At 38.5% G+C, this 20,250-nt stretch overlaps 1 protein-coding gene across 1 annotated transcript; it reads right to left on the bottom strand.

The window, feature by feature from the left end:
- Positions 1-2,926: 2,926 nt before the first annotated feature.
- Positions 2,927-16,033, bottom strand: LOC126807658 (contactin-3). Its single transcript, XM_050532406.2, has 12 exons — positions 15,867-16,033; positions 14,550-14,652; positions 13,513-13,691; positions 12,924-13,121; positions 12,544-12,681; positions 11,707-11,800; positions 10,130-10,317; positions 8,446-8,598; positions 7,824-7,976; positions 6,859-7,161; positions 6,129-6,296; positions 2,927-5,317 (listed from the first exon to the last, which is right to left on the bottom strand). Exons 1-12 carry the CDS (start codon positions 15,922-15,924, stop codon positions 4,935-4,937), a joined length of 2,118 nt encoding a protein of 705 aa, XP_050388363.1. The 5' UTR covers positions 15,925-16,033; the 3' UTR covers positions 2,927-4,934.
- Between the last annotated feature and the right edge of the window lie 4,217 nt (positions 16,034-20,250).

Raw genomic sequence — 20,250 nt, 5'->3', positions numbered from 1 at the left:
CCAGACAGTTTGTGCGGTGGGCTACCCCTAACGCACATGCCCAAAATGCCAGCCCCCAACTAGGCTAGTTAGCTGAAGCCCGTACTACCTAAAACTGCTTGGAAGTTGTTCAGCACCACCACAGGAACCAAGAATGACCACTACAAGATAGTTTGTTCGGTGGGGTACCAATGACATAAAGCCCAAAATGTCACGCCCCGCAACAAGGCTACATTTTCTGGTTATTTACTTTAATTTAGTGGGGTAAAATTTGAGAGAGATTCTCTCGAACCTTGGTATGACGGTAGTTTCTATAAGAATCTGGCCCATTGAATCCGACGAGTTTGGGTGTTCCTCCTAAAAGTGACTGCTAATTCCACTAGGAAGCCAAATTCACATTTTTGAAGGAAACTCATAATGTTCCCTAAAACGTCGTGTAATATATTGAAATATAGGTTTTCGTTGTCAATTACTTCAAATATAAACATAAAAACATGTTTCGACCAAATGGTATTTCAGTCCGATGATATTATTTCCCTTGTATTCTTATAAGGACACAAATTATACACGGTCAAACAGAATCAACCATCGGGCCATCGTGAGTCGATAGCAAATGTTTATAAAAGCTAACTGGGGCTTGTCCGACCTCATGTAAAAGTCCGACTTACGCTCGCTTGAATCACTTGAATACTCGCAATCAGTATAACAGTCTGATTCTTCCGCTTTCATCAGTATCATGCAACGGGGGTGAACCTTGTGACAGTTATTAGGTCACTCATACGCGCCGGTAAAGCTGAGGTTGGCAAACATTTTCTATCCCTTCTTCCCCTCTGTATTTTGGTAAAGAGGGTGACCGCGACTGGTGTCATAGTGGATCATAACCTGGAATACCCTTTGGTCGGAACATGTGTTTTATGTTTATATCTGAAGTAACGGACACCGAAAACCTATATTTTAATATACTGCACACCTGTGTTAGGGGACTATATGGGTTATCCTCCAAAATAAGCCCCCATTTTGAATTTGGCCCCCTAGCGGAATTAGCCATCACTTTTTAGGAGGAATAGCAAAATTTATTAGATTCAGCGGGTCAAATTACGATAGAAACCAGCTTCATACCGAGGTCCGAGAGAATCTGTCCCGACTTTGACCCCACTAAATTAAAGTAAATAACCAGAAAATGTCTCATGTCGGCCATCTTGAATATTTAAATTTTCCGAAGGGTGCCAGGGAGGCATTACCCAGATGCTGAATCTACACATATTAAAGACATATAATCCACTCAAAACCTACATTTAAATATATTGCACATCTTTTTTTGTGAACTTTATGAGTTTCCCTCTAAAATGAGCCTCCATTTTGAATTTGGCCCTCTAGCGAAATTAGCCATCACTTTCAGGGGGAATACCCTAGCTCATTGGATTCAGCGGGTCGAATTCTTCTAGAAACATATTCAAACCGAGGTCCGAGAGCAGCTGTCACATATTTTACCCCACTAAATAACCAGAAACCGCCTCATGTCGGCCATCTTGAATATATAAAAATTCTCCAATTCTGAATCAACACATATAGAAGATATATAATCCACTAATAAACATTAGGTCAATTAGGTGGACTATATTTCCATGTCAACGCTTAAAATGGGGTTTGGCAACCGGACTTTATGGTTGGTACGTCAGTGGTCACTGAGTTGAACCACTACTTATTATTCTTCATACGATTACTTAATCTTTAATAGATATTACATACTCATGAAAATATGTAATACCCAGAATTCTCAATAAGTCCGATAAAGCCAAATTTTTGGGAGGGGGCGCTTGGCTGTCGTGTCTTACCGGAGAACCTCACCAAACAAACTCTCTAGCAATGGGCGGTGTGATTCCTTGGGTGCTGAACAATTTCCAAGCAGTTTTAAGTGGTACACACTTCAGCTACTCTAGCCTAATTGCGAGGCGTGTCATTTTGGGCGTGTCTGCTAGGTGTAACCCACCGTACAATCGGTTTGGCAGCGATCATTCATGATTCCTGCGGTGGTGCTGAACAACACCAAAGCAGTTATAAGTGGTACATATTTCAGCTAATCTAGCCTAGTTGCGGGACAGGGCATTTTGGGCGTTTCTTTCAGGGGTACCCCACCGCAATATCTGTCTGGCAGTGGTAATTCATGATCCCTGTGGTGGTGCTGAACAACTTTAGCTAATCTAGCCTAGTTGGCGGGGGGGGGGGGTATTTTCGTCGTGTCTGTCAGGGTAACCCATCGCACAAATTGTCTGGCAGTGATCACTCTTGGTTCCTGTGGTGGTGCTGATCATTCATGATTCATGTGGTGGTGCTGAACAACTTCCAAGCAGTTTTAAGGGGTACGGATTTCAGCTAATCTAATCTAGCCTAGCTGTGGTCTGGCAATTACATAACTCTGTCGGGCGTACCCCACCACTAGAAATGTCTGTCAGAGTGTTTTTGTAATACTGCTGTACCATTTTCATGTGGTACACTTTTGAGCTAATCTAGCTCAAGAATTCATACCCAGAATCGCAGCCCTCACAGCCCCACCCACCACCAGATACCCGGCAGACTTACATTCTGATGATAACAGATATGCATGCATTAATACCATATAGGTGAACATTGGTATAATTTCAGCTAGGTTGACCCCCTGGGCTCCTGCTCTATACGTGCTATGAGGGAAATTTTGTCCGGACAGCGGCGCTATGACTTACTCTTACATCGAATTCCATATGTCAAGGGATCTTTTATGTGCACGTCATTGTGTACTCGGGACCTCGGTTTTACTTCCCATCCGAACGATAATATATATTTGTTTATTTTAAAAAAATATAATGGATATCCTAAAAGAGAAGTAGCATCAGGTGTTCTAGAAGAGTATGCATACTCTACCTCACGCGCGAAACCTGGTATACTTATGCATAACATTTTAGAGACACAGTAACACTCCATAAATTTATTTTAAAAAAACACAACATTTAAATAAGAAAATAAAGATCTAATTTATAAATTCTATGACATCTGAAGCCTAAATAAAGACTTGCAATAATCAGATTTAGCTCTTGCATAATGTATGTTTAATAATGAGTAATTGCTCCACTTACCTCAGACATTCAGCTTTTTTGTCGTGACATGCTCCTAATCAACCGTCCAATCACGGTTTGGGGCAATCTGACCCACTCCTCTTACAGTGCCACGGTCAATTCTTGCAGTGATGTCGGTTGACGTTGACATCGACGAACACGTCCCCCGATCATGTCCCAGACATGCTCAATAGGGGAAAGGTCAGGACTCATGGCTGGTCAAGGCATATGGACAATATGGTGACGCTGGAGGTAGTCATTCACAAAACCAGCGCGGTGGGCACGGGCATGATCATCTTCAAAGATGAAACGTCAACCTCCACGTTGAGCAAAGGGCAGAACTATCGGTGCCAGGATGTGGTCACGGTAGTACACACCAGTGACCCTTCCTTGAAGTTGAACAATATGCAAGTCCGTTCTGCCATTCATGGTGATTCCTCCCCACACCATAACAGACCCACGCCCGAATCTGTCATGCTATCTGTTAACGTTAGCATGACGCTCATTTACACGCCTCCAAACGCGAGCACGCCTTCGGTGAAATCCAGAGTAAATCTGGACTAATCTGAGAACATTACACGCGCCTATCGACGATTACCCCAATTTCTACGCTGCCTAAACCATTGACGCCTGTTTGCCATGTGCTGGAGAATTAATGGAGGCACAACACCCGGTCGTCGCGCATGCAAATGGGCTGCATGTAGCTGATTTCTAATCGCTTGGGGTGCAACTCGAATTCCTGTAAATTGGTACAAGATTACAGAAAGCTGATTGGCCGTTTGTCCTCGATTTCGCAGGACCTGTATACGAATGTATCGATCCTGGGCTTGTGTTGTGGCTCTAGGACGACCTGAACGAGGTCTTAGGTCAACATTGTGTGCTTATTGGTACATTAAGCATGTTGGCTACTGCTCGCTGTGTAGAACCGATTTGAAGCATGCCAGTAGCACGTAGACGTTCATCATGTTGAAGACGTCTCATTGCAAATTAAACGTAATACACTATAGCAAACATACGCTAATAAGTAAATCTTATGCAAGAACCGATAGGAAAGCAAACATGGTTTGGATAAACCAGCACGCGACAGTTTTCATCAACCCTTCCTTGAAGTGTCAAATTTGACAATGAACCCCTCCCACGTGTATGGCGCTATTGCGTGTCGCAAGTGCAGCTCAGTTCGCAAGTGCAGCTCAGTTCTGTTGGGGCGATAAGTTCTTCATCTGTGAACATACTCTCAAAGCATGTCAAGTGTCCATAACTATTTATTATATCACAACCTGCATAGGTATTTGTATTTCAATATTCCCTACTTTTTATGAAGAGTATATATTGTTTAAGTTCATATAAAGGAGAAAATAAATTAAACATGCATTTATGCAAGAGCAAAATCTGCTTATTACAAGTCTTTTTTTAGGCCTGAAATGTTATCTAAATTATCAAATAAGACATTAATTAACTTATCCAGACCATAATAAACTCTCGATGTCAAGGCTAGCCTTCGATGTTGGCTGGATTAGATTCCTATATGCCGCTAACGGCCGTTGATAATTAAATCAATAAAAGTGGATAATCGAGACTAAGCTGTTTATAATAATGATTTTAGTAATATTGCCAAAATTTCTCCCGCTTCTTTCTCGGCTCATAGTGGATCAATTTGACTGAAATTTTCAGCAAATTACCTTTACACTATCTAGTTTTTAACTATTATCGTTATCTTATCTCCCATAATGTATCTTTAAAGATGTGTGATTTTAAACATGAAAACAACAATATAGACTATTATACAATAGAAATAGATTATACAAGAGAGGACAGTGATGTACAGACATGGTAAAAAATCTGTTAGATCCAATATACAGTGTAGTATTACATAACAGGTCTGGGCAACGTATTACTGACACACGGGTGTTGTGGTCGGGTCAGGGTATTACTGGCGTAAGGGTCTTGTGGTCGTGTCAGGATATTACTGGCATATGGGTCTTGTGGTTGTGTCAGGGTATTACTGGCATACAGGTCTTGTGATCTATTCAGAGTATTGCTGGCGTATGCGTCATAAGATCTATTCAGAGTATTGCTGGCGTATGCGTCATAAGATCTATTCAGAGTATTGCTGGCGTATGCGTCGTGTGAAGCACTATATACAGATAGTTTACTTTCATTCAAAGTATTCAATGTATCCATACGAAGTTCTTCTGTTTCCAATTCATCGATCGGTGTTAGATTGAAGTTCTTCTTCTCTTGAGCACCCACTGTAAAACACAAACATGGAATGGCGAACATAGATTTTTTTCTAATTATTTAAAAAAAAATTGTCTATTAAATTTATGCCGTTTTCTTTCTTCAGTTGTATATCCCTCTTTATCTGGGTCCTAAAGACACTTGGGGTGGGGGTTTACATAGCTTGATACATAAAATTCCACAAAATCCTTTGAAAGGCTTTGATTATCGGAACAATTGATCGTTGTCTGATCACGACGCGAGCGTCCTATTCACTGGTGCTCAGTGAATAAGACGCTGACCCGGTATTTTCCGGTGTGGTCTCCCCTTCTTAGTGTTGCAGGACGGAGAGAGCCTGACAAGGACGGTTGTCTAGTTTTTCGGATGGCAAAATTTCCCCTATAGCACACTGTATGGCCCAAGCCCGTCTTCATTAGTCGGAGCAATAGAACGTTAAACCCCATTTCATTTCGGATCAAGGAGAAATATATTATTATGCTGTCATCAAATGAACTTAAATCTGGTTTAACGTCATACTTTTCTGCATCAACTTGGCTAATGCTTGATGACGACCAGGGAAGCCTAGTTGGAACGCACTGTAATGAAAGTTAAGTAATTGTTATTCAATATATATAGTTAGTTTTATTTATTTATCGGCTAATGACGCAATATGGTATGGGGGATTATTTCCCAGACAACGGCGCTACGCCCAACTGGTTGGTTGGCCAGCTGTGCCTAGAGCCACCGCGGCCTACCGCCTTTCTTAAACATGTCGTTAGCTGTTGATGCGAAGAATAAATAACATCTCGCAGTTTTAATTAGAATGAAAGCCAGCTTACTTACAGTAATAAACAGCCTTTGGATTACGTTGTTTCCATAGAACGAGGATGACGACAACAGCCAAGACCAGTATTAAAACACCACACATTACAGCTATGATATAAATACCACTAGATGCTTTTGCTGGATCGGACGTAGAATCGGGTGTGACTACTGGTGGGATCAATGTGTCTTAAATAAACAAGAAAATTATATATAACCATCAATTACACTATCTTACAACCAAACATATTTACGTCATTATGTTAATCCTGATTACGCTATATCAAATTAGTATGCAAGAGCTAAACAGGAAAAAAGGATCCTCTTGATTTCGATATCAGTTGCGTTTAGGGGCCCCAAACCCCAATACGATTCACGAATGTCACATTTCTGGATAACATGCTTTCGGTCAATTGGAATATCTTTTATTTTAGCGACTTCAGAGATTATTTCCAGAACAGATTACATACATAATTTTAATCCGAGATAGAGAAATATTTTTTATCCCATTATGTTTATAACCATAAGTCACACCCACCTCCAAACATTTTATTTTTTGGGCCTCGCTAGCCCGACAGCATCACCTATACTACTCTGCCCGCCCTATTTCAAAACAAAGCAGACCACACCACTTATTGTAATGGTGCTTGTATTAATGCACCGCACCCCGATTCCAACAAATAAGTTTTAGCGAATCCATGATTCGCGAGGAATACTATTTTTGGATTTAGCTTATCAAAGTTGAACCTACCGTTAATTTTGAAAGTGAAGGTGACGTTTACGGTTTGATCTTGGTGTGATAATTGACACGTGTACAGTCCCATCATGGCCGTCAAATTTTCTGGTTTCACTAAAGTCGAGTTGAATAGAAATGTCCCTGTAACACTGTCATATTCGAAATATGTTTGATAAGGCACCAGTACTTTATTATTCAAGAACCATTTTCTGTCAATAGTGCGACTAGGATCTGTTGTAGCATTTATAGAAAAATCAACTACTTCCTCTTGATTGTAAATAATGGTACTCGGTGGTCGGGACCAGATTTTGATCGGCTCTGAAAATAAATTATATTACATTGTTACCAATCGAATTAATTTTGAATTACAATTTCGTTTCGCTTGTGTTTTCTTTTTTTACACCATATTATTGCCATCAAGCCCATTCCCTATCACAAACGTGCTCTACCAGTGACAGTTCTTGTATATCAAACGGGGATGTCCACATTTGGCCTAGAAAGTTCCTGTTTTTTTGGTGTGTTTCCCCTTGTCAGTGATGCAGGATGGAGGAGCTAGCAAGGATCTGACAGTTGGAACTCGAAATATGGACATATGGATATGTTGATTTAATTAAATTATTTACACTTAATGCTATGAAATTTCTTACATGTTATTTCAATGAATTCATTATGAGTGACCGTGAACGCGAACTCGGCCGAATTTTTGTTTGTGCGGAAAATTCGCGCGGACGATTTTCATTAGCCAATCAGAGTGGGAGGTTAAAGTCATACATATGTGTAGCCGGACATGGCCAAATCATAAATGCACCATTTTCATCTCCGAATTTCCGTACACATCTTCGCTTTCTATGAATGATGATTCGCGCAGTGGTCGCAATTTGCGGTCACGCTCACTATAAACACGCTCCATAAATAGCATGTAAAGATCTTGTTTTTGTCATCCATACATTTCTGGCATTGAGATCTTCTTAAAATCTTACTTAAGACATTCAGGAAACCATCTTTAAAAACAGAGCCGACACTATTCGACAATCGACACTGGATGCACATAATGTCTCGATCTCGTGAAACTCCTTTGATAGTGAGAGTAGTCTGATCTGGGTTAAGTTCGATCTGCCGACCATTTTCCGCTTCTAAAAAAACAAAGAAACCAGATACAAAAATAATTAACCGAAATGCCCTCATGACCTGGGAAGGATCGTAGCTCATTCATATAAGGACAATAAAACTACTAGTACTTCTGTCTCGAACTAATGTGTTAAAATTTAAAAAGAAAAAGTCGTTGATTATAGCAATATAGGAAGGATGTTTTATGATCGTTTGTACATGTTTGGTTCAATAAGCGTTGACGTCGCCCCCCCCCCCCCCCCCCCACACACACACATTCTATTCCGGTCCCGATATGTCCAAGAAATCATCATCAACAGGGCGATTTTTCAAAATTGTCTCGGAGCATGGAGAGCCCCCCCCCCCCCCAACCACCTTGCCGTCAAAATACCCCCCAAAAACACATATACACCCCCTCCCCTCTCAAAATTGCCCTAACCCCACCAGGTCCTGTTCAATCAACTACAACGTTGGATTTAAATCGACATGACTCACCTTTCTGTAGGCTTAATGATTCACCATTTATATACCACTCAGTCATTGATACTGGGCGTTCCCCGACCGCGGACCTTGCCTTGCAGTTAAATGTGACGTCATCGCCTTCCACGGCATGACGTGAGATAATGGTTTTTGTCCAAATCGGGGGAGCTGAAAAATGTCAACACAATACATTTTACATAAATCTTACATGCATCGTAATTTTGAATTCCTAAATACTTGTAAGCAGCTAATAACGTATATCAAAGATAGGGTTATCTGTTTAAAGCTTGGCGCAGACGGTCAACTTTTCGTTGCTTGTTGCTGCAATAGGCAACTACTGGCAACTCCGATAAATGGGCAACTCGAGGTCTCCCGTGTGCGCTGACTGGCAACGAGAAGCAATTTTTCCCCGGATGTATCCGGAATGCCGATATCACGTGATCATTCAAAATAGCGCCGTACATACAACAACATATATCACATGACACTAGAGCGCTCGCTGATTGGACAGTTAACCAGTTGCTTGTTGCCTGTTGTCGCCTACCGCCGCAGACGAGCAATTTTGAAGTAACATAAATATGAACAATTTCTCGGCGACGAGCGATTTTCTGTTTGATATTTGGCAACGAGAAGCAACTCGGAGCAACAGCAGGCAACTATTGTTGCCCGATGGCGCAGACGAGCGATTTTTTCTTTCAACGACCAGCAATTTCACTGTTGCCTGAAAGTTGCTCGAAAAATTTGCCCGTTTGCGCCTGGCTTTAGAAGTTGATGACAGATTGCTCTATCAATTATTTTTTTTTTTGACCCGGCCAAACAGAATTTGATTAAGTCCAGATTATGATGCATTTTCATACTTTAAAGTTGACCATTTCCGAAGAATGACAACACGGTCGTACAGTATGCTTTCTCCGTAAATAGTGTGTATTTTCGTGTTTTGGTATAAAGTTCAGCTTTCGAATACTAAAGTCAGTTAATATGTTCGTTTTTGGTTTAAACAATTCGAACAATTTTTTTCCCGGCTGTCTAGTCGTTCGGGTGGGACAAAAAACCCGAGGTCCTGTGTACACATTGACGTGCACGTAAAAGATCCCACGACAGTTGGAATTCGATATAAGAATAGGCCGTAGTGCCGCTGTGCGGGCAAAATTTCCCTCATAGCACATTGTTTGGCGTATGCCCGTCCTCATTAGCCAAGTTCGGAGCAGAATAGTAGGACGTTAAACCCCATTTCATTTCATTTCATTTCGAACAATTATTAAGATATACATGTACTTTAGGGGCTGATTTTTTAAAAACCTAAAAGAAAAGAAATAAAATGGAATGGGGTTTAACGTCCTACATATCTGCATCGACTGGGCTAATGAAGATGGGCTTACGTCATACAGTGTGCATTAAGTGTAGTTTTGCCCGGAAAGCGGCGGTGCGGCCTATTCTTATTTTGAATTCCAACTGTTCCCTTACGTGCACGCCAATGTGTACACGGGGCCTCGGTCCTGCACCAAGGAACATGCTTAACCAACACCGGTAGCGAACCCGGGACCTCCTAGTTGGCGAGCCAGCGTCTTACCCACTGAGCCAAAGCGGCCCCCGAGCGATTAAAATAGGCCAGTGTTCAGGTCATTTCACTGATCGAAATATAAATTGCATTTATTTTATTGATAAAAGTGATAATGCCGTTTAAAATACCGGTACCTACATGTAACATTCAGTTTAATGTTAGCTCTTGCTTCACCATTAGACGCTACGCACGAGTACGACCCTTCATCAGCTTCCATAACATTTTTTATCGTTAGTTGTCGCCCGAACTTATTCACGCCATATTTCACGCCATCTGTTGTCAATTCCTCTCCTGACGAACTAAACCACTTGATATCAGGAACAGGACTGTAAATATATTAACTTTTAATTTAATTCGCTTCCGTATATTTAAAGTTATAGTGAGGTTCGTTTTTGCAACAATCTGGTTAAAACACAGATCCTATTTCGTTTCGTTTTTATAGTTCAAAATTTTGTTTTATTTGTCTTTACTACACTTGGATCTGGAAGAGTTGTTATTTAACGCGTGTTCTGAATGGTGTCAGGGATAAGCCAATGAAACGGTCTCTTACGGCTAGCTTTCGGCGTGTTTTTTTACGGAACTGTTGGTAATTCACTAGTAACATCAATGCTGATTGGTTAATCAAATGTCTGATGTCATAAGGTCATAAGTTTGTCTTTTGACCCCTGACGTGACCTATCGCTATAACTTGTCAGATCTTCGTGTAGTATAGGCCATCGAAAGTATAAAAAAAGAAACGAAATATAGATCTGTATTTTAATCAGATTGTTTTTGCAAATGATTAGTCAATAAATTTTCGGTTAAACGCTTGGATATATAAGTTTGTATTGCAGTCGTCTGACAGCAGTCATCCCAAAAACTCATATTATTAGGCCAAATAAAACCCCCCAACAGATTTACGGTTACTTGACTTAAACAACAGGGTCGGCCAAAATGGCAGCTCCCACGGATGAAAATCTAGTTATAAAATGTTGATAGATTGAAAGCCTGTGCAGATTGGTAAAACAAACAAGGCTGCTTTGCCAGAAATCGTTTGCTACCCCATACACAGGGCTTGGTGTACTTATTTTATGACGCGGTTATCACCGATTTTTTTTAGCAATTAATGGGCAATTAAACAGAGCTCGTGTACACCTGGCTGAACGTGACAGTTTATCTATGCACATGACAGGCTAGTATATAGTAGCATGTTTAAGATTTGACCTATTGTGAACACATCCATCAAATAATGCAGCATCAAATAAACATCTAATGTTAACAGGCCTGAATTACATTAATATTTAGAAAGTGAAGCGGAGTTTGAAATTTTAGTAACTATAGGCTACCGTTTATATCGGCATCTTTTGGTTTAGTAGTATTTTTCTTTCCCAGAACATATATGCTAGTTACCTTGTTTTTCGATTTTACAATTCATTAATATGATGCACTCTCGATCATCCGGATTAATCCAGACTTGTCTATCATCCGGAGAAGCGTCAGAAGGCTGGTTTTGCGCCACTCATTTCAAACGAAAGAACGCAATTCCAATGACATTGAAAAATTCCAAGCGAATATGACGGGTCTCATGAACGAAAGCAGGCTAATGAAAGAAAATCAAGGTTAGGATGTATATACAGATTTAGAGATTTTGGTGTTTACTTAAAATGTATTATGATATACATCCCACCAACAGTAACTGTAGGCTAAAACTACAACTTAATTTTAAAAAGACAAACCTTCCACCGAAAATACACTGTAAAACAACAGGTTTACCAATTTCCTCTGTCACCACATGTGTTGCCATCAGTAATTTAGGTTTTGTATTTGAAGCTGAAATTGGATATGAAGATAAACTGATCGATCGGTTTTTATTTTGATATCTTACTTTGAGCGCTGACAACAAGTGATGGGAATGTTGGAAAGTATTCAATCAAGGAAGCAGTATTAATGAACATGTAGCTGGAGAAGGTGTATATGGAATTTAGAGCTATTTGCTGTCGACAGGACAGATTAAGAGACAATCGGCGAAAATTACATCGCCGTAGATAGGATTTAGAACCATTCAAACAATTCATTTTTTCTGACAAGGCTTTTTGAACTCGTCACAGTTACGGAATGTCCTTTCGATCCAGACCGATGATTCTGTTTGGACAGTGGTTCTCCAATGAACTCTGTGGAGATAAATCAACCAAACATAGCTATAAGCTATAGATAACAATGCCAACTAACAGACACAACATTGAAATATTTGTAATAGTTCAAAAATAGATAACATTTTGAAAATTTCAGTCAATTTACTTTATCTGGGCGAAGTTATAATTGTTTGAAGTTTAGACGGGATATAGCTTAAATCATCCTCGCATTTTATAATATGACAGAAAGAGAAGAAAACAAATCATGGTATTCGCTTCGGTCGAATACAATATTAATCTTTTCATTTAACTATACGTGAACAGGTCAAATAATTAAGAAGTGTTATCGGGTGATTTCTTGAGAAAGAATACAAACATTTTGAGACTGACTCGTAAATTAATTCGATAAATATAAATTCATTATTGATGATACGATCGTACCTTGAGTATTTTCCTCCACCGTTATACGTGTTTCACTTCCAAGAACAATCTTGTCTAGTTCTTTGTTTGTAATGCCGCAGAGATATACTTGACCCGGGTGACCATCAGCTAGTTTAGTGTTCAGCAAATGGAGAGTCCCTGAAGAAATCAAAATTTGGTCAATTAATGTTTAAATACCAAGAACTGTTAGCTCACACGATGAATATCGGCCAGGTAGATCCCCAAAACAATTCTAGCGTCTTCTTCATAATGCAGAAACAGGAAACTGGTGTGTTTTTGTTGAACTATTTGTTTTTAAACAAATGTTTGAACTTCCTGATTCTGGATTTCTGTCCCCAAGATTTTACCGTCTACTTAATAAAAATATACCAGTACTATACCGTTTACATCTATCGCTAAGCTGTCTCTTTCTTTAATTTGTGAAGTTTCACTTTTATCAGTTCCAATCGTTTTGAAATACCAGGAAAAAATGGGATCAGGTCTGGATTTTGGCATGTTCTCACATTGAACACTTACACTCTCACCCTCTTTAACATTATATGTTTGTAGATCCGTGTCTTCACTAAATGCGTCTAATCCTAAATATATAGATTTGATATAATATTAATAACTCATAATCTGAAAGAGGTGTAGAAAAGATATTTTGAACTCGAGTTTTAGAAGCCAAAGCTAAATTAGTCATGGGGCGATTTAGAGAAAATAAAAAATATATGAGATTTTTAAGTGCACTCCAATGTGTACACGGTACCTCGGTTTTTCGTTTCATTCGAAAGACCGAACTCCAGACCCCTTCGTTCTGCACCACTGATAAGGTGAAACCACGCTGGAAAATGCAAATGTAATTTCTCGACAAACAATGGTCGAACCCGCGAAGTCTTGGCTAGAGAACCACTGTTGGCCAAACAACGAGACATGATGTGGACAGAAGGAATGGTGTTAAATGCATCTAAACAGAGTGTGTAAACTTACTGGCATACACAAGTGGAGCTACCGTGGACAGACTTGTACCCCATTTATTCTCAGCTACACACTGATAGTTTCCTTCTTCGCGAACAGTTGGGTTGGAAATTGTTAAATTTCCTAAAACTGGGTTAAATTCCATATAATCATTTTTTGTTATCACAATTCCATTATGTTTCCATGCAAAACTGTGAACAGATAAACATAAAACAAAAAATAAATATATATACAAAAAAGTAGAGACAAGAAATATCCAAATTCCAAATTGTCTTTAGTTTTAAGAAAGCTTGATTTCTAGATAACGCATGGTTATGTGACCCCCTCCACAAGAAGAACTAATGATAGAAGTACAATGTATCACACTAAAAGGCAAATATAGACTTTTAGTCGATACACATTAAAAGGTAGTCTTGACGTGGGCATCTAAATTTGTCGTTACTTTGTGATAATTTTATCTTTTTCTCAGAACGCCAGTAACTCGTTTCTAATGATGCACATCGAGGTGAAAATGACATCTAATAGTAAGTGCAGGAAGGCCGGACTTCACACAAAAACAAAACCGAAAAGACAAACCTACGGACAAGACAAACTACATAGAGATTTCAAGAAATAAACAACACATATCAAATCAAGTTAATGGATCCGGGGGCCAGCCGTAAGCGTCCACTAGGCTTTACAGCCCAGGGCCTTTAATAATACAGGCTTCTCTCAAAATGAAAAATAAGAGATTTACAAGAAATACATGTGATCGTCTCTTGAATGGCACTAGTCTGGCACTTGACGTCATTCACCTATACTGAACATTTGCACCTGGTTTAAACATTCTACCTCAATTACATGTAGAATGAAATTTATTGTGTTCCAAAATGTGTTGCTGACAGACCCACCTAAAAATATATTTAAATAACCGCTTACTTTCTACGAAAAACAGGGATTGAAACTTTTGTGATTGTAGCAAAATTGATAAAAACAGCTCCATAGGTATGTCACTGGTTCTAATACAGTTTCAAATGCATCTTTAGTAGAGTAAGAATAAGAGAACTTACCGAGGTTTGGGTATTCCGTGTGCTTCACAAAACATGTAAACATCTTTACCATCGCGAAAATATTGAGGTTGTTCTACGTGAGTTATAGTTGGTGGTAGACGAACTAAATAAAGATTATTATTTATTTAATCCGCATTTAATTTCTTTAATATTACGGGACGAGAAAGTCGAGTGAGTACGATATAGTACTGATCGGGCTCTCGACTGGAATGCCCCAGCAAGAATCTTCACGATTTTCTCAAATGCTTGTGAGCCTTCTCGTGGATAGTTATTTAAATGAGAGGAACATTGAATGCACGTAGAATAAAAGCCTGGGCAGTTGGAATTCCGCGGCACTCCCCTCCGCCCACCCCCGAAAAAAAAAAATGACCAAACTATTCTGCTGATGAGACGTTGAAAGTCATTACCGTCCAATCTGAGATTGGAAGCAAATCTATTAGAGCACAAGTAAAAATCTTCAAACGTTTCCTCTAAATCGCATTAAAGGAATCGTCGCAAATAAAAGTAGATTAAGCATGTCAAATCAAAAGCAAAATGTAACGATATAACTAATTTACCTTGTCGGAAAATGTCGAGTCGTTCATAAATGGTGGTTTGATATGCTTAACACGGTTATGGAAGTCATTAAAGTATTTAATATACTACGTGTATTAGATTCAAAATCAAAATTATAGGGATTTCTCGTTTAATATACCGGATATAACAGATATGTAGTCTACTATTGATAGATGCGACAGGCAGTTAAAAGGAGAGATATGTCGAGAAATATTTTCCTGTTTCAAGTACTTCTTGGAAAACTGGAGGCAAGAATTTGAAAAGAATTACGTAACCCCTATGAACTATTTTGGCGATTTTTTTAAAAAACGATCTAGTATTATGATTTGAAACTTGAGACAAGGTAAAAAGACTATATCTGTAGAGTTCGGTTTGTATGTTTAAACGAGATACCCTTTAAATATCGGCTATAAGTCGTGGGAGCCACGGTTGCTCAGTGAGTGGGAAGTTGGCTCGCTAACTTGGAGGTCCCGTATTGAATCCCAGCTTTGGCCGAGAAAGTTCATCGGGATTTTCTGACGTGATTGCCCCTTGTCTGTGATGTAGGACGGAGGGCCTGGTAAGGAACAACATATAGTCCTTCGGATGGGACGAAAAACCGAGGTCCCGTGTACACATTGGAATTCGAAATAAAAGCTGTCCGGTCAAAATTTCCTTCGTGGCACTCGGCATGTCGTATGCCCGTCTTCATTAGCCAAGTTGGAGCAGAACTGTAGTACGTAAAACCCAATGTCATTTCATTTTTGCTATAAGTAATCTTACCTTCAGCTTGAGTTCCAACATAATATAGTAAAATACATAATTTTATACATAAATACATTCTTGTTGATGTCCATCAAGTATCTAAACTCCTCATTTAACCTGTTGTAAGTATGTAATGAATAAATCAAATGTCGCTAATTTAATTCTGATTCACTGGTGACTCCTATTTCCCGTTTATCATGCAGTTAAAGGACACTACAGTCTAATCATTATCACGAAGAGATCGGAAATACGACGTATTTCCTGCTGACGTTGTCGTTGTTTCAATAATATAAATATGTTTGTACGAGAGAGGGGATGGTATATTATGAATAAAATGACGTTTCAATATAAGTATAAAGATTCACAAATCTCATATAATCTTTTCTAGTTGTGCGTGTATTAAGAGATTGAATCCACGAATTGCAACGGTCACATACACTACAAACCAGTGGTGGAGGTCACTCGATTCAACTGAAGTTAGCCGCTAATTATAACAAATTTTAAAATCTGTAATTAAGCTTTCATATTACATATTATTACTTTTTTTTGTGTGTATCTTCTGCAAATCGGATTTCTCATAATCTAACCATAGGATCTTCCTGAAACTTTTCCTACTCCCACCCAAATGGGTGGCGAGTTTTGATTAAATATATTTTCAAAACGTTTTACGAACGAAAAAACTAACAATGCATAGTCGTAACTTTGTGGGGTTTTTTTTTACCTATTTTACTAATTCTTTTTTCTTTGAGTACCTTGACAAAAAAATCATTTTCATCTGCAATTTCCGATTTTCAAATTTCAAAAATTCGTCGCTTTTATTTCGACCTGGAAGTTGAGACCAACTTGTCAATTTCTTTAATACTTGCACGATTTTCATGAAATTTGGAATGTAAGTAGATCTTACTAGTGTGACTTGAAAGATGCCATTAAAATATTTTAACTTATCCCCCCTTGGAGACATTGAGGATCAAAGTTTTCAAAATAATCGACGAAGTATGTCAGATTGCCTTGATTTTTTTCCTGTACTAGCTAAGAAATTACTGATGCGTACACAAAATATGAAATCTATCGATAGAACCGGAAGTGGCACCATCTTGCAATATTTTACTTACAGACATGGGAGTTACATTTCTGAATCCTTAAAAACGTTCAGAGTAGAATTTTGATTTAGGTCAACTGATGGTCACCATTTTGAATTGAATATGAAAAATAGTGAAAAATCTACATTAATGGTCTTGTAAATAAACACAAGAGGCCGTAGTTTGTTGAATTAGTCTTCTATTTCTGAAATTAATACATTTCTGGATAGCCGGGCTCATGGTCGAATTTTTGTTACTTGAAAAATTCAAAATTTCGAATTTCCACTTGTTGGAAATACTTGGAATAGACCGTAGTTTCGTGAATTAGTCTCCTATTTCAGAAATTTATACATTTCTGGTTAACCCCTTCCACAAATGGGTGGTGGCTTTGAAATGAATATATGCTCAAAACGTTTCACGAATCTGAAATCACTGTATTATATTGTGTTTACGTTTACATAAAATTTTCACCGGCAATGGATTTGCTGAATTTCTACATCTATAAACAATATGTAGACAGATGTTTGTATGTAAAAAGGTCATTACTTTAAAATCTTCTTCTCTAAACTTTAAATTATGGTACCACTTCTTTTATGTGAAATGAATAGTAATTTATCCCTCCTATTCAACATTTTCTGCTTTTCACTCGCCATTTTGACTGATGACTGTACAGCTATGGATAATGTCCCCTCTTTTTCCACAGTAAAGACGTGGGCTGCAGAATTTAAGCGTGGCAGAGAAAGCTTTGACCATTCAAGAAAATGTTACCCGGGTGCATGACATGGTGATGGCTGATCAACGATTGACCACTCGACATATTGCCAACGAGTTAGGAACGACACAAGTTTCTGCAAGATGGATGCCAAAGCTCCTGACCGCGGATCCGAAACGTATCAGATTCCTGACGTCCTGTGACGATCTGCGTCATTTTGAAGCAGATCCTGATAATTTTTGGGTCAGATTTGGCCCCGTCAGACTTCCACCTGTTTCGAAAAATGATGAAGAAACTATCAGGTCATGATTTTCCTAGTAATGATGACGTCATGCCAGCTGTGAACGACTTATTTAGAGTGGTTGAAGAAACATGCTTCCTGACCAGCTTCCAGGCCTTGCAACATCGTTGACAAAAGTGTGTACACTTCGAAGCAGACTATGTAAAAAAATAAATGGAAACCATCGACTTTCTACAGGTTTTTCAGAGATAGGCTTGGAACTTTTCAGCCAGCCCTCGTAGTAATGACATAATTATTTTGATGTGTTAGATATTCCTCAAAATCGTCCTTACAGTAACTTTGACATTTTGGATTCTGTACATGCCTCTACCCCTCGCCAAATCCAAGTTGTATATCCATACTACTCGCTTACGCTGTGGAACTGATACCATTCACTTATAGACTGATACAATTCACTTACAAATTGAGGCCTTTTACTTTTGAGTATTTTGTCCATTAAACTATTAGAGGTCTGCAAGTTTGATGTATAGTATGTATTGAAAGAGGTTAGAAATTATACAGTAATCATTAATTACCAGGTGTACTTGTAGCAAGCTGTAAAACATTACACTACTAGAGTTAAAACATGACCCATTAACATTGAATACACAAAACCAACCAGTTGTGGTTGAATATCGGCCAGCCCTCGTGTTTTAGTTGGAGTTGCCACTATATTTAATGTTTATGTCTAAAAATGTAAATAAGTACCACATAATAATGTAATTGTCGGTGATATCACTTCAGTGGAAGCGACGTGCATAGCTGTTGACGTACGTAGCTGTAACTTTGTGACTATTTGACCTATATTACTATTCACTGAGTTACCGGCCCTTGCCGTAAGAGGGAAGTGTCAGAATTGTTACTTTGTCTGAAACATTCGAGTCGTCAAGTCAAGTTCACGGTATGTTAAAATGTCGCAAACAGCGTTAAACGGGAAAGTAAACCCTTTGCAAATAAATCTCTGAAGGCGTTTCGTGGTTCACCCCGAAGAAATTGACCAATATTGTACCTGGTGTACCTGGATGCTAGAATGGAGGATTATCTGGCATTAGTTCTTGGCTATTAAAGTGTCAGACATGAAAGTATCTGAATATGAATCTAGAAGGTATAGTAATAGCATATTATATGTATATCAGTATTTGAAGAAAGACGTTGATATGGGTCACGCGTGACTTGTGTTTAGCTGTGGTCGATTGATTACTGTCTGATTCATCGTAAATTTTAAACGGATTTCTTCGATTATGAACAAACTACTTAACGTTGGTTATTATAAACTTACCTGTGTGTTTGTAATGAACTCCCGTTCGATAAAATCCATTGCACAACTAATTATCACAACGATGAAAACAAGTTCTCTCTTGAAAAATTGAAATATCACAAACTTTTCCCAGAGAAAAATACCAATATGGAAGATGGTTACGTCACTCTGCGGAAGATATCATTTCGTATTAGGGGTGACAGCATAGGAAATTCAAGTACAATTACGACAAGAATCCATGACCACTCGGACCAAAGACCACTCGGTTCAAGACCAGTCGGACCAACTGATAGACCACTCAGCCCAAACAAATAGACTACTCGGACCATACAAAAAGACTATTCGGACCCAACAGAAAGACGACTCGGACCAATAATAAAATGTTGTTTTAATAAATTGATAATTGCGTTTGTTTTAATATAATTACTCGAACCAATAATAAAGTGTTATTTTAATAAATTGATAATTGTGTTTATTTTAATATGACTACTCGAACCAATAATAAAGTGTTATTTGAATAAATTGATAATTGTGTGTGTTTTAATATGACTACTCGAACTAATAATAACGTATTGTTTGAATAAATTGATAATTGTATTCCAAATCGCAAAATATCGAGAACCACACTTGTAGTCACGTTTAAAAAGGGGCATATAAACGTCCGGTCTTCGTATTATTATGTGCTGTTTATATTAACGCATCAAGGGCGGATAACTTGAAAACGTGTCTCCACCCCCCCCCCCCATATATAGTAACCCAGGGGTTAGTGGGGTAGAACGGAATGAAACCACTGGGGATACCGCGAATGTGGAAAAAGTAAAATAAGGCTATCAGACAAGAACAGTATACCCGTATATGTAGAAACTGTCAAAAGTCTGGACATACCGAGTCTCATTGCAAGAGTAAAGAAAAATTAGATTGATATTTTTTTTTGGCACCATTATTAATTAATTTTAAAACTAATCGTTGATTTATTTTCCGTACACAAAATTGAACCAAACAACTCTAAATATAAGAATTCCGTATAAGAATTATTTGCTTCTTTGTATTGTGATTTAATAATAAATAAATAG

Source organism: Patella vulgata, chromosome 1 (genome assembly GCF_932274485.2).
Source record: "Patella vulgata chromosome 1, xgPatVulg1.2, whole genome shotgun sequence".
Classification (NCBI taxonomy): domain Eukaryota; kingdom Metazoa; phylum Mollusca; class Gastropoda; family Patellidae; genus Patella; species Patella vulgata.
The sequence above is the reverse complement of the archived record's forward strand: the minus strand, read 5'-3'. Positions and strand labels throughout refer to the sequence as shown.